Source organism: Euprymna scolopes, chromosome 42 (genome assembly GCF_053919585.1).
Source record: "Euprymna scolopes isolate OS-2025 chromosome 42, ASM5391958v1, whole genome shotgun sequence".
Taxonomy (NCBI): domain Eukaryota; kingdom Metazoa; phylum Mollusca; class Cephalopoda; order Sepiida; family Sepiolidae; genus Euprymna; species Euprymna scolopes.
In genome coordinates, this window is record NC_136523.1 from 44565563 (window position 1) to 44580990 (window position 15428).

General features: G+C 36.4%; 1 protein-coding gene across 1 annotated transcript in view; it reads right to left on the reverse strand.

The window, feature by feature from the left end:
* LOC145267068 (uncharacterized) overlaps positions 1-15428 on the reverse strand; it is an 85686-nt gene that overhangs the window by 29481 nt on the left and 40777 nt on the right. Inside the window, exons 7-9 of the mRNA XM_080123025.1 lie at positions 7186-7315; positions 2769-2839; positions 1300-1418 (exon numbers count right to left, since the gene is read on the reverse strand). Of these exons, the coding sequence (XP_079979151.1) occupies positions 1300-1418; positions 2769-2839; positions 7186-7315 (320 nt within the window). The remainder of the gene's footprint in view (positions 1-1299; positions 1419-2768; positions 2840-7185; positions 7316-15428) is intronic.

A 15428-nucleotide genomic window follows, 5' to 3' on the forward strand; every position in this document is an offset into this window, starting at 1 on the left:
TTCTATTAAAAAACATAATTTAATTTTAGATGTAGGTTCACTCTCTCACACGATAGAAAACACCTCCTATATTAATTAACTAACCTGGGTGCCTAGGTGTTTTTAGATGTGTGTTGAGAAAAAAAAAAAAAAGAAGAGAAATTGTAGTAGGTAGGCAGGCTTGAAAGAAAAGGAGGTGTGTGAAAGCGTGTTGGTTGATAAAAAAAAAGGGAAAATGCGAACGCAAAAAAAAAAAAAAAAAAAGAAGAGAAATTGTAGTAGGCAGGCAGGCTTGAATCCGTAACCCGAAGGCGGAAAAGAAAAGGAGGTGTGTGAAAGCGTGTTGGTTGATAAAAAAAAAAGGGAAAATGCGAACGCAAAAAAGAAAAAAAAAAAAAAGAAGAGAAATTGTAGTAGGCAGGCAGGCTTGAATCCGTAACCCGAAGGCGGAAAAGAAAAGGAGGTGTGTGAAAGCGTGTTGGTTGATAAAAAAAAAAAAAAAAAAAAAAAAAAAAAGCCGTAGTAGGCAAAGAGGCTCGAACCTGTACCGCAAAGGAGGAAAAGAAGGTAAAAAAAAATAAATAAACGTGACGCATTAGCTGTTGTGCCCATCGCCAAACTGGAAGTGACATCAGTTTAAATTAAGGCTTAGACAATCAAAAAGAGGGGATGACTTTCGAAAATATCGGTGAAAAAAAAGCAACCACTTCCTGTAGAAAAGTGTCCAGTTGAGGGTGAAGGAATTAATGTTTTTGGCCAATTTTTTGATACTTGTCGTCTGAAGGGTCGAGCTTCAAAATAATACTGATCTTGTGAAAACCTGTCGCCTTTATATTAAACCTAGGTGTAGTTAAATGTGATTTTATTTTTTTTTTTAAATATTATGTCAGTTTTTATATATATGATAATTTATGTATATGTATGTTTATTTTATTTATTTATTTTCTATTGTTATCGTTAATTTTAAAATTATTTTGTATCGCTATCCTAGAGTAAAGTTTATCCTGTGTACACAGTTATTCGCTATTTCTCTCCTACAGTTTAAAAGATGTTGAGGTTCTTTAAAGTATAGGATACCAAATTTTTCATGAAGACATAATCTACATGGATCGTCTAGGTCTCTATATGTGTTTGCTTGTCTTAGTATTTTCAAACATCTGCTTTCTTTGAGTTCCCAGTATTGGTTTGCTAGTGTTGTTTTCATTCAGTGTTTTTTATTTTTGAACGTACTTAAAAATCGGGAAAAAATATTTGAATTGTCCCATCACTAATAATTATCCAACATTTTTTTTTCTTATTAGAGCAGAGATAGAAACAAACTGTTGGGGGGCGTCCTGTGGAACTGTAGGCATCGCAGGGACCTCAACTTCGGTGACTTGTTCCGCAATCATAATTAGATCCTGATATCCTAACGCAGGAAGTTCAGGTTGTTCTTCAGGCTGAAGTTTAAAAGAAAAAAACTTGTTTAAAAATAAAACAATAAAGATAATTCAAAACAGGGTTCATACAGATTTTCAATGTCCATTTTGAAGTACTTCTCAAAATTTCAATTAAAAAATTCAGGTTTTCAAAACAAAATGAGGGGGGGAGGGTTTACAACCCACGGCGATTTGGGACAGTGGTAAAAAATTGAATATACAACAAATAAATGTTACCATAGTCAATAAAAGTTACTTTACAATCTACCTGCATTATTTTTTAGCGTTTTTTTAAGGTATTTTATAATGTTTTTTTTCATCTCAAATATTAACTCTCTTTACGACTTATAAATTTCCAATCAAGATGGCTACCGTCTTGTCAATTCTTTTTCAGCCCATCCTTCCGTGGGGACAATCATTTTTATTTATGACGGCTGCACTACCCCCCCCTCCCCATTAAATTATAACTGAAAGCAAAATTAGGAAATTTATTTCGATTTTATTTGAAATATTTCAACACAAATTTTTACGTGACATAAAGAATACAATTTTCAAGGCTTTTCAAGACATTTTCCTTATTTTCAAGACATTTTTTAATTTTCAAGGATTTTTCATGGTAATAATAGAAATAAGACATTTTTAAAGAAAATGTCAAGATTTCAAGTCTGCATGAACAAAGGTTGTTCAAAAAGTTTCAAGATGGAATGTAACTGTGTTGTTGGGTGTAGCAATAATGACGATAGTGGTGATGATGATGATGATGAGAGTGATTATAAAGATGATAATCATGATGACAATGATAATTATAAGGATGATGATAATGATGATGAAAATGATAAGGATAATTATAAAGATAATGATCATGATGACGACAAGGATAATTATGAGGATGATGGTCATGATGAAAATGATAAGGATGATGAGGAAAATGGTGATGATGATGACACGGATAATTATAAGGACAGTGATGATGATGATGATGACGATGAAAATGATGATGATGACAAGGATAATTATATTATAATTATAAGGATGATGATGATGATGATAAGGATAATTATAAAGATGGTAAGGATAAAGATGATGATAATTATAAAAATGATGACAAGTATAATTATGAGGATGATGGTGATGATAGATAATTATAAGGATGATGATGATGAAAATGATGATAATTATAAGGATGATGATGACAAAGATAATTATAAATATGATGATGATGTTGTTGATGACAAGGATAATTACAAAGATGATGACAAGGATAATTATAATGATGACAATGATGATGATAATTATAAAAATGATGATGACGATGATGACAATAACGCTGATACTGATGATATCAAAATAAGAATCTCAATTCCCACTTACCACGGCTGGCTTTTCAATAGAGACTTCCTTTATTGATATATCAGCTCCAGAGACAGTATGAGGAGAACGTGCTGAAATAAATCAATATAAAATATTTTTAATGAATGCGCATCCTCCAGATACAAATCTAGAGCATTTTTTACTATGGACAACAGACCAAAAAGAAAGTGGTCAGACAACAAATAACAAATAAACGATTTTTTTTGTTTGTTTTTTTTTTTTTTTACATGGGGGTTACCACTTATCAAGGCCCAGGAACCACTCGGGGATAAGGGTTATTGCGTGTACAGTAATCACTGGGATAGACTCGTAGTAATAGTTAGTATTGGGGATTTGATAAGGTGTCATTACTTAAGGGGGCAGTTCATCAGGAATTTGTTTACGTTGGACTTGAAGACATCCAGGTTGTAGTCAGGTGGGAAGCAGGCAGACGTAACAGAATTCCACAGGCGTGCAGTTCTAAGAAAGAAGCTTTGGTCATGGAATCTACGTTTTGATTTAGGCACGGATAAAGAGTGGGGAAAATTATTGACAGTGGTTTCAGCTAGTTAGGTGTTTTTTGTGAAACATTGGTGAAGGGGGACCAGAGAATGGAGCTCAGACGAGCACTTGCCATGGAAATAACAATAAACAGAGACAGGCTCGCAACATCTCTTCTGTGGGAGAGAGGTTGCAGGGAAAAGAAAAGGGCATCCCCCACTAAGCCACAAAATCTATTTTGTACTCTGTCAAGGCAGGATAGACTGTTTTTAGCAGCTCCTGCCCAGATTTGGCAGCAGTACTCCATCTTTGGACATACTTGGCTTTTATACAGATAGAGAATTGCATTATTAGTGAGACATCAAAGGCAAGATAGTGTTCTACCTACCTGAAGAAGGATTTAATGTTTCAACTTATTTTAAGGTGTTTATTAGGTTTGAAATGCAAGTAGTGCTGGTCGCTTAAGTTAAAACGACAACAAAGAGAGGGGACATGAGGCTGTCACCTTCAGAATCTAAAAAGTAAAACCAAATACTGATAGAAATCCACCCAATAAATATCATGGTGCCTTTGGTAACATTTGTTTGTTATATATTTGATTCGTGACAACTTTTTCGGTGGGTTGTTTATAATAAAACATACCCAATCTATAAATATAAAAGCGAAAATGTATGTATGTATGTGTGTTCGCTTTTTCTGTATGTCTACAAAAGGCTTTTTTCAGAGAAGCGGTCGCTTGCTTCACAACTTTTTAAAACTTTTTATATCACATATAAATCGTAATATCTCACAGTTAACAACGAAGCTCGCCTGTTTATTTAATTTGCTTGATTTCGGGAAGATAAATATTCAACATTTGTCGCTCGCCGCATGTGGGTTAGTCTTTTTCCTAAAACATCTTGGGAAAATAAAAATAAAAAAAAGCATACCGCAGTAAATGAAATACTATCCCGCAGTCAAACTTGACCTCATTAACTCATTAAAACGAGCACCTGCCAAATCCAAGTAATTAAATAAATTCAAACGTGTTTCTGTTAGCATCTAGCGGTGGGGTAATGGCTAACGTCGCACGGTTTTTTTTTGCACACTTTAATTCACCACTTTGCCTCAACGGTTCGGGTTCGATCCTCATACTTACTTTTTTTTTTTTTTTAACCCCACCCCCACCCCCGGAGTTTCCACACACACACCTCCAAACACCCGGGCAACGCCGGGTACCCCTCGCTAGTTTATAATAAAACATACCCAAATCTACCTTAAGTTATTTAGTCAAATTTTTAAAGTCAGACCCAAATAACATTCAAACTGATAAATCAAACATTATTTCTTAATAGCAGAGCTTTATGTTGTGAATGAAATGTCGCATTTGTGAGTGAGTTTTTTTTTTTCAAGTAGCAACTAGAAATAATAAAACACTTATCTTTTGGTGATTTTATATTTTTTTTTTCACTGACAATTTCCCAAAGCTTATTTTTTAACCTTTTCTTTTTGTTTAAATAAAACAAATAAAAGTCAAATTATTTAAACAATAAAAAGGTTTAATATTTTTTTTTTTTCCTTTTTTATGAAAGCTGTTTAAAAATCATCTAAGAAATTCATACATCAAATCCAGTGCCAAGGTCGCTGGAAAAATGGTGGCTCCAGTAGATATCTCACTGCTGATGCAATTCTCTACCTATATAAAAGCCAGGTATGTCCAACGATGGAGTACTGTTGCCACATCTGGGCAGGATCTGTTTGAAGCAGCTTAGACTTCATAGCATAGTAGGGGATGCTCTTTTTTCTTCCTGGCAACCTCTTTCCCACAGAAGAGCTTTATCGTTATTTTCATGGCAAGTGCTCGTCTAGCAGTGTCAGAATCTTTGGGAAAATCGCCATTGCAAATTTGACACCCCTAACAAGAAACTCATAATTTCTGTTTTTAAAGTGGGTTGTTTATTTTCTTTATGTAATATACTTCCAAAATAAACTATTAAAGTTATTTAAAACATAATAAAAATATTATTTCTTATTTGTTAAAAAACCGTGTTAACAAAATATCCGCTCGCAGTGATTGAATACGCGGAAATTTTGTCTACACGGTCTTTTAACAAATAAAAAAGAATATTTTATTATGTTTTAAATAACTTTAATAGTTTATTTTGGAAGTATATTCCATAAAGAAAATAAACAATCCACTTTAAAAACAGAAATTACAAGTTTTTTTATATTTTATTTGCAGTTTTTTGTTGGGGGGGTGTAAAAAATTCCGCCAAAATTCTGACACTGCTAGTGCTTGTCTGGCTCCAATTTATGCCCCACCCCCGCCAAACTTTCACAAAAACACTCGTCTAACTAAACCCACTATCAATAATTTCCCCTACTCTTTATCTGTGCCTAAACCTAAACGTAGATTCCATGAACAAAGCTTCTTTTTTAGAACTTCATGTCTGTGGAACTCTTCTGTTTGCCTGCTTTCCAGCTGACTACAATACGGTTGTCTTCAAGTTCAACATAAACAAATTCTTGTTGAACCGTCTGCTTAAGTAATCCAATTTACCAAACTAATGATTACTATGATATTACCCCATTGACTACTGTAAAACTATTAACACTTATCCTCAAGTGGCCTCCAGGCCTTAATAATGGTAACTCCTTTGTTAAAAAAAAAAAAAAGTCTCAATATAAAAATCAGTGCTTATCTAGAATTACACTTATTTAAAAAAAAAAAAAAAAAAAACATACAAAAAAAATTTAGATTTTAAAATAATCTTTTTTTTTTTTCTTTCTGCCAAGTTTTTCAGTGTGTTGTAATTGTTCATCTGTAATCACCTAAAAACATAGAATCTCATTGGAGATGGAGTAGGTCATTGAATCTGCACACTTACCAATATTTGCTAATTTTATTTTGTCTTTTTACACTTATATTATTTTTTTTAAATACAGAAAAATATTTATGATGTATGTACTCCTCACAGACGAAGATGCCATATTTAAAAAATAACGTGGGTTTGACTAGTAACTTTTCTATTTGGTTAGTAAACAAAAATATTTAGTTGTCAAAAGGTTAACTAAAGATGAATTTGTTTGTAGAGCCCTGACAAGCCAATTTTCAATCGCTATTGTTGTACCATGTTATTTGCAATATAATAATGTAATTTGCAAAATTTTACTTTAAAATTATTAAGTTAAGAAAGATCTATATGTCTATAAAACTAAGAATGTGTGTGTTAGTACACATGTTTGTGTATGTGTGTTTGAGTGTGTGTGTGCGCGTGTTTGTGGCAACAAGAGACTTTTAAGCTGGTGTTGAAACAGGTAGAAAAAAAAAAAAAAAACGTAATAAACGACTTGTGTTAAAACAAGAAAGCCGACCCCGGATTTTATTTCTTTCTTTCCTTGATTGTTTGTCCCTACTAACCCTAACAGGTATTACCACTTTGGGCCAAAGTGGACCTGGGAGCAATGGTAACTAAGGGACAACTCCACATTTTCCACAGACCTCAAATAGGGGCCTCACTACTTATCAAGGCCTGAAGGCACCTCGAGGATAAGGGCTAATGAATGTAAGATGGTAGTGTAGTAATCGTTAATGGTATAAATTGAGTGGAATTTGATTATTTATGGGATGGCTCAATAAGAACTTGTTTACATTGGACTTGAAGGCTACCATGTTGTATTCAGCCGGGAAGCAGACCAGTGTTCCACAGGCTGGCAGTTCTAGGAAAGAAGCTTTGTTCATGGAATCTGCGTTTAGATTTAGGCACAGATAGAGTGAAAGAAATATATTACAATTTTTTATAGGGCAATACTGGGTAGTCCTGTTCGTAGGTTAATAAAGGTGACTCCCAATAATCTCACTGACGATCCGCATAAGTCCATATTTAAATAGGGTCATACTTATCAAACGGTGCCATTGTTTTAAAGAACGGTACAAAAAAAGAATGTTTTAAATTACCTCGTTTGCGTTTTGTTGAATCCTCCAAAGGCGGTGATGCCAGAAGTGAAGTAAGCTCCTTGATAGGAACCCTACTTGAAACTGGAGACAAACGGGCAATTTCCAGATTAAAGTCTGATTTCCATACATCCTGCAATTATTTAAAATTTATTTCAAATGATTAATTCAACGCAGAAAAAGAAGCGCATCAGTTCACACTGAAAAAAGATTTAGATGTCAGATGCGTGTGTACGTTCGTTCATTCATTCAAGTGATATGGATATAAATCTACTGAAAATCCTGAGTTTATCGAAAAGTGCTCGATGAATGAACAGAGCGTGTTCATAGTGTGTTTATTTACACAAACATTATTGAACCCTGTAGGGAAAATCGTGGCTTACCAGACTAGTGTGGGTGTCATGTTCATTTGCTTAAGAAAAAAAAAAAAAGAAAAAAAAAGAAAAAAAAAAGAATAAAAAAAAAAGAACGCTGAGATGGCAACGTTGCTTTTGTATGTGATGATCTCATGTGAGTAACGCAAACTCTATACAAATTAGATTATGCACGATGCATAAAAGAAGTGGTAAAAGGAAAAACAGTTGAAAGACAGCGTATTATGTGAACGGACGTGTGTATTATCAAGATCATTGAAGCTGACTCAGAAGATCGTAGGCGGGACCAAAACACTACTTTAAAACTTCGTTGAAATCAATTTTCAAACTAGAAGATATTTCGGCTTTATATTACCTTTCGGCGATGGAGGGCAAGAGCGCATGGCGTTGATTGATTCCGGGTATTCACAGACTCTAGTGAGTAAAGCCATGGGTCGCTTTTGGAAGTGGAAGTCAGCAGGAGTACTAACAGCTGATGGAAGGATATTGAATTGCTAGGGATATGCCAGTTTAAATGTAGAGGTTGGCAAAGTTCCAGCTGTCGACATTGAGGCGCTGATCATGGATGAACAGCTGTTGAGCTTCGATCTACTGTTGGGGATTGATGCAATCAAAAAACGCAGTAGAGTTTATTTCACGGAATCAGGCGAAGCACGTTTCATAGGCTTAAACAGATGTGCTGCCATCTCGATCAATGAGCCAGACTTTATTGTGACATGAACGCATTAACAAAGAATGGACTGCATTATGGAAATGGGCAAACAGTCATTCTCCCAGTGAAGTGACTAACAGTATGCAAGAATATACAGTGCCTTGTCATGCCTGGAATGCCTACGAGAACAAGATCCAACAGTGGCAGCAGAATAGATGGCTGATGTTATATTCAGAAAAACTTTGCTCACCCAAGGATCTAATTCCCTTAATGGCAGTCGTGCAGGAAGCCGCAGAAGCAAAAGGTGCGTCCAGTGCTTGACTACCGGGAATTGAACGAGTTTCTAGATGCCTCCACTACCAATGCAGAAGTGTGCAAGCAGAAACTATGAGAGTGGCGGTGACAAGGAATCAATGTGTTGTCTACGGATCTGCGAAATCTTCAAATCCATGTGGACAAGGCATTATGGCCATTTCAAACAGTTATTTTTAGGGGCCAGCGTTTCTGTCTTACACGGTTGGGATTTGGGCTGAATGTGGCGCCATTTATTATGAAATCCATTACAGACGCTATCATATCTCAAGACCATGCAATCAAAAGCGCCACATCAGCATATGTTGATGATATTTTCATTAATGTAGGTGTAGTTCCTGCATTGCATGTGCAACAATATTTTTTAGACTATAGTTTGGTTTCCAAGGATCTGGTACAACTGAGAGACAGAGCCTGAGTTCTTGGTTTGCAAGTCTAGGAAAAAGATGGCACTCTTCAATTGAAATGAAGTCCAATTCCAGAAATCCCTGATGAATTGACCTGTCGGCTCATATTTTCTCTATGCAAGAAACCTATTGGTCACTTCCCTGTATGTGGATGGCTCCGGGTAACAGTTGCATTTATCAAGCCCCTAGTAACTGCAGTAAAAAAAGGGCTGGGAGGACAGAATCAAAAACATGTCTCTTTGTAACATATTGGCAGAAACTTTGAGCAATGGATCCCATTGAAGGAAACTGGTGTATGGATAGTAAAGAAATTACAGTCTGGGTGGACGCGAGTTGCATAGCCATAGGAGTGGCATTGGAAACGAATGGGACGGTTATTGAGGATGCGTGTTGGCTACGTTCAACTAACAATGCTAAGCACATCCATCTAGCTGAACTCAACGTGGCATTCAAAGGAGTCAATTTGCACCTTCAATGGGAAGAAACAGTGTTACATTTGGTCACTGATTCAGCATGCGTGCACCGGTGGATTTCCGACACTTTAATGGGAAAAGCACGTGTAAACACGGGAGCAACTAGTGAGATGCTCAGCAGGCGACGGTTTTGAACCCTACAATTGCTGATGAAAGAATATGGATTGACCATCAATGTAAAACTCGTGAAGTCTTGTCAGAACTCCGCAAATAGTCTCACCAGAGTACTGCGCAGATGGATGGATCTGCTCAAGGAAGGAAGAGAGCCGGTGCTTGGGAGTTGTGCAGCAGTAGAACAACTGGATGAAGACCAGCCAGGTGGTTGACATCCATCATCAAAGTGGACGTCCAGGTGTGAAACAAACTTTATATTTTGCCAGGTCGGTTGACCTGCAAGTGTCCAAAGAGACTGTTAAATCTATTCTGAAAACCTGTCGACCAATAGATCCTGCACCTGCTCGCTGGAAAAAAGGAAAACTCAGCATGAAGAACAACTGTAGCAGATTAGTGATGAACATAACCCACCACAATGGTGAGAATTTTCTATCATCCACTGTGACACTTCTAGATTTGCAATATGGCGGCCAATGCGTTGGACAGATGCGAACACTGTTATCCGAAAGCTGGAGAATATTTTCCTTGAGCAAGGCCAGCCGATGGAAATGCTGACCAGTAAAGAGTTTGAAGAATTTATAAAAAAATTGGGACGTACATCTGCAGTTTCAGTGTACCTACGCAACAAAGAATGGATTGTATCATGGAAATGGGCAAACAGTCATTCTCCCAGTGAAGTGACTAACAGTATGCAAGAATACACAGTGAAGTGACTAACAGTATGCAAGAATACACAGTGAAGTGACTAACAGTATGCAAGAATACACAGTGAAGTGACTAACAGTATGCAAGAATACACAGTGAAGTGACTAACAGTATGCAAGAATACACAGTGAAGTGACTAACAGTATGCAAGAATACACAGTGAAGTGACTAACAGTATGCAAGAATACACAGTGAAGTGACTAACAGTATGCAAGAATACACAGTGAAGTGACTAACAGTATGCAAGAATACACAGTGAAGTGACTAACAGTATGCAAGAATACACAGTGAAGTGACTAACAGTATGCAAGAATACACAGTGAAGTGATTAACAGTATGCAAGAATACACAGTGAAGTGATTAACAGTATGCAAGAATACACAGTGAAGTGATTAACAGTATGCAAGAATACACAGTGAAGTGACTAACAGTATGCAAGAATACACAGTGAAGTGACTAACAGTATGCAAGAATACACAGTGAAGTGATTAACAGTATGCAAGAATACACCGTGAAGTGATTAACAGTATGCAAGAATACACAGTGAAGTGACTAACAGTATGCAAGAATACACAGTGAAGTGACTAACAGTATGCAAGAATACACAGTGAAGTGATTAACAGTATGCAAGAATACACAGTGAAGTGACTAACAGTATGCAAGAATACACAGTGAAGTGACTAACAGTATGCAAGAATACACAGTGAAGTGACTAACAGTATGCAAGAATACACAGTGAAGTGACTAACAGTATGCAAGAATACACAGTGAAGTGACTAACAGTATGCAAGAATACACAGTGAAGTGACTAACAGTATGCAAGAATACACAGTGAAGTGACTAACAGTATGCAAGAATACACAGTGAAGTGACTAACAGTATGCAAGAATACACAGTGAAGTGACTAACAGTATGCAAGAATACACAGTGAAGTGACTAACAGTATGCAAGAATACACAGTGAAGTGACTAACAGTATGCAAGAATACACAGTGAAGTGACTAACAGTATGCAAGAATACACAGTGAAGTGACTAACAGTATGCAAGAATACACAGTGAAGTGACTAACAGTATGCAAGAATACACAGTGAAGTGACTAACAGTATGCAAGAATACACAGTGAAGTGACTAACAGTATGCAAGAATACACAGTGAAGTGACTAACAGTATGCAAGAATACACAGTGAAGTGACTAACAGTATGCAAGAATACACAGTGAAGTGACTAACAGTATGCAAGAATACACAGTGAAGTGACTAACAGTATGCAAGAATACACAGTGAAGTGACTAACAGTATGCAAGAATACACAGTGAAGTGACTAACAGTATGCAAGAATACACAGTGAAGTGACTAACAGTATGCAAGAATACACAGTGAAGTGATTAACAGTATGCAAGAATACACAGTGAAGTGATTAACAGTATGCAAGAATACACAGTGAAGTGACTAACAGTATGCAAGAATACACAGTGAAGTGACTAACAGTATGCAAGAATACACAGTGAAGTGATTAACAGTATGCAAGAATACACAGTGAAGTGATTAACAGTATGCAAGAATACACAGTGAAGTGATTAACAGTATGCAAGAATACACAGTGAAGTGACTAACAGTATGCAAGAATACACAGTGAAGTGATTAACAGTATGCAAGAATACACAGTGAAGTGATTAACAGTATGCAAGAATACACAGTGAAGTGACTAACAGTATGCAAGAATACACAGTGAAGTGACTAACAGTATGCAAGAATACACAGTGAAGTGACTAACAGTATGCAAGAATACACAGTGAAGTGACTAACAGTATGCAAGAATACACAGTGAAGTGACTAACAGTATGCAAGAATACACAGTGAAGTGACTAACAGTATGCAAGAATACACAGTGAAGTGACTAACAGTATGCAAGAATACACAGTGAAGTGACTAACAGTATGCAAGAATACACAGTGAAGTGACTAACAGTATGCAAGAATACACAGTGAAGTGACTAACAGTATGCAAGAATACACAGTGAAGTGACTAACAGTATGCAAGAATACACAGTGAAGTGACTAACAGTATGCAAGAATACACAGTGAAGTGACTAACAGTATGCAAGAATACACAGTGAAGTGACTAACAGTATGCAAGAATACACAGTGAAGTGACTAACAGTATGCAAGAATACACAGTGAAGTGACTAACAGTATGCAAGAATACACAGTGAAGTGACTAACAGTATGCAAGAATACACAGTGAAGTGACTAACAGTATGCAAGAATACACAGTGAAGTGACTAAAATTATGCAAGAATACACAGTGAAGTGACTAACAGTATGCAAGAATACACAGTGAAGTGATTAACAGTATGCAAGAATACACAGTGAAGTGATTAACAGTATGCAAGAATACACAGTGAAGTGATTAACAGTATGCAAGAATACACAGTGAAGTGACTAACAGTATGCAAGAATACACAGTGAAGTGATTAACAGTATGCAAGAATACACAGTGAAGTGATTAACAGTATGCAAGAATACACAGTGAAGTGATTAACAGTATGCAAGAATACACAGTGAAGTGACTAACAGTATGCAAGAATACACAGTGAAGTGATTAACAGTATGCAAGAATACACAGTGAAGTGATTAACAGTATGCAAGAATACACAGTGAAGTGACTAACAGTATGCAAGAATACACAGTGAAGTGACTAACAGTATGCAAGAATACACAGTGAAGTGACTAACAGTATGCAAGAATACACAGTGAAGTGACTAACAGTATGCAAGAATACACAGTGAAGTGACTAACAGTATGCAAGAATACACAGTGAAGTGACTAACAGTATGCAAGAATACACAGTGAAGTGACTAACAGTATGCAAGAATACACAGTGAAGTGACTAACAGTATGCAAGAATACACAGTGAAGTGACTAACAGTATGCAAGAATACACAGTGAAGTGACTAACAGTATGCAAGAATACACAGTGAAGTGACTAACAGTATGCAAGAATACACAGTGAAGTGACTAACAGTATGCAAGAATACACAGTGAAGTGACTAACAGTATGCAAGAATACACAGTGAAGTGACTAACAGTATGCAAGAATACACAGTGAAGTGACTAACAGTATGCAAGAATACACAGTGAAGTGACTAACAGTATGCAAGAATACACAGTGAAGTGACTAACAGTATGCAAGAATACACAGTGAAGTGACTAACAGTATGCAAGAATACACAGTGAAGTGACTAACAGTATGCAAGAATACACAGTGAAGTGACTAACAGTATGCAAGAATACACAGTGAAGTGACTAACAGTATGCAAGAATACACAGTGAAGTGACTAACAGTATGCAAGAATACACAGTGAAGTGACTAACAGTATGCAAGAATACACAGTGAAGTGACTAACAGTATGCAAGAATACACAGTGAAGTGACTAACAGTATGCAAGAATACACAGTGAAGTGACTAACAGTATGCAAGAATACACAGTGAAGTGACTAACAGTATGCAAGAATACACAGTGAAGTGACTAACAGTATGCAAGAATACACAGTGAAGTGACTAACAGTATGCAAGAATACACAGTGAAGTGACTAACAGTATGCAAGAATACACAGTGAAGTGACTAACAGTATGCAAGAATACACAGTGAAGTGACTAACAGTATGCAAGAATACACAGTGAAGTGACTAACAGTATGCAAGAATACACAGTGAAGTGACTAACAGTATGCAAGAATACACAGTGAAGTGACTAACAGTATGCAAGAATACACAGTGAAGTGACTAACAGTATGCAAGAATACACAGTGAAGTGACTAACAGTATGCAAGAATACACAGTGAAGTGACTAACAGTATGCAAGAATACACAGTGAAGTGACTAACAGTATGCAAGAATACACAGTGAAGTGACTAACAGTATGCAAGAATACACAGTGAAGTGACTAACAGTATGCAAGAATACACAGTGAAGTGACTAACAGTATGCAAGAATACACAGTGAAGTGACTAACAGTATGCAAGAATACACAGTGAAGTGACTAACAGTATGCAAGAATACACAGTGAAGTGACTAACAGTATGCAAGAATACACAGTGAAGTGACTAACAGTATGCAAGAATACACAGTGAAGTGATTAACAGTATGCAAGAATACACAGTGAAGTGATTAACAGTATGCAAGAATACACAGTGAAGTGACTAACAGTATGCAAGAATACACAGTGAAGTGACTAACAGTATGCAAGAATACACAGTGAAGTGACTAACAGTATGCAAGAATACACAGTGAAGTGACTAACAGTATGCAAGAATACACAGTGCCTTGTCATGCCAGAGATGCCTACGAGAACAAGATCCAACAGTGGCAGCATAATAGATGTCTGGTGCCATATTCAGAAAAACTTGGCCCACCCAAGGGTCTAATTCCCTTAATGGTGGTCGTGCAGGAGCAGAAACAAAAGGTGCGTTCGGTGCTTAACTACCGGGAATCGAACGAGTTTTTAGATACTTTCACTGCCAATGCAGAAGTGTGCACGCAGAAACTAAGAGAGTAGCAGTGATAAGGAGTCAATGTGTCGCCTATGGATTTGCGAAATGCATATCTTCAAATTCATGTGGACAAGGCGCTTTGGCCATTTAAAACAGTTTTTTTAGGGGCTAGTGCTTCTGTCTTACACAGTTGGATTTGGGCTGAATGTGGCGCCACTTATTATGAAGTCTGTTATAGACGATATCATATCTCCAGACCATGCAATCAAACACACCACATTAGCATATGTTGATGACATTTTCATTAATGAAAGCGTAGTTCTTGCATCGGAAACGGAAACAACATTGTAGAACGAAATTATAGAACCGTTAAGACCATCGCAGCTATAAAAAAAAATTCTTCAGTATTGGAGACATACTACTGGCACAAAATCACTCCGAAAGGATGACATTTCTCCTTCCACCACGGCAGCTGCCGTGCTACATACATATTTTCACGATATTGGGATATATCAATATCGTATTAATAAAAAAAGAAATAAATTTAATGGTTAAAATTTCAAAACGCGAGACAAGTAACGCGCTACCATAGCAACGGCGGCGATATCGAGGAATAAAACAAAAATGGAGAAAGAAACAAAAATGCTGATATATTTAAAATTCAGAAAAAAACTTTCCGGCGTTTTGTTTGAAAAAAAGTTACAGTTAAGAATTTGAA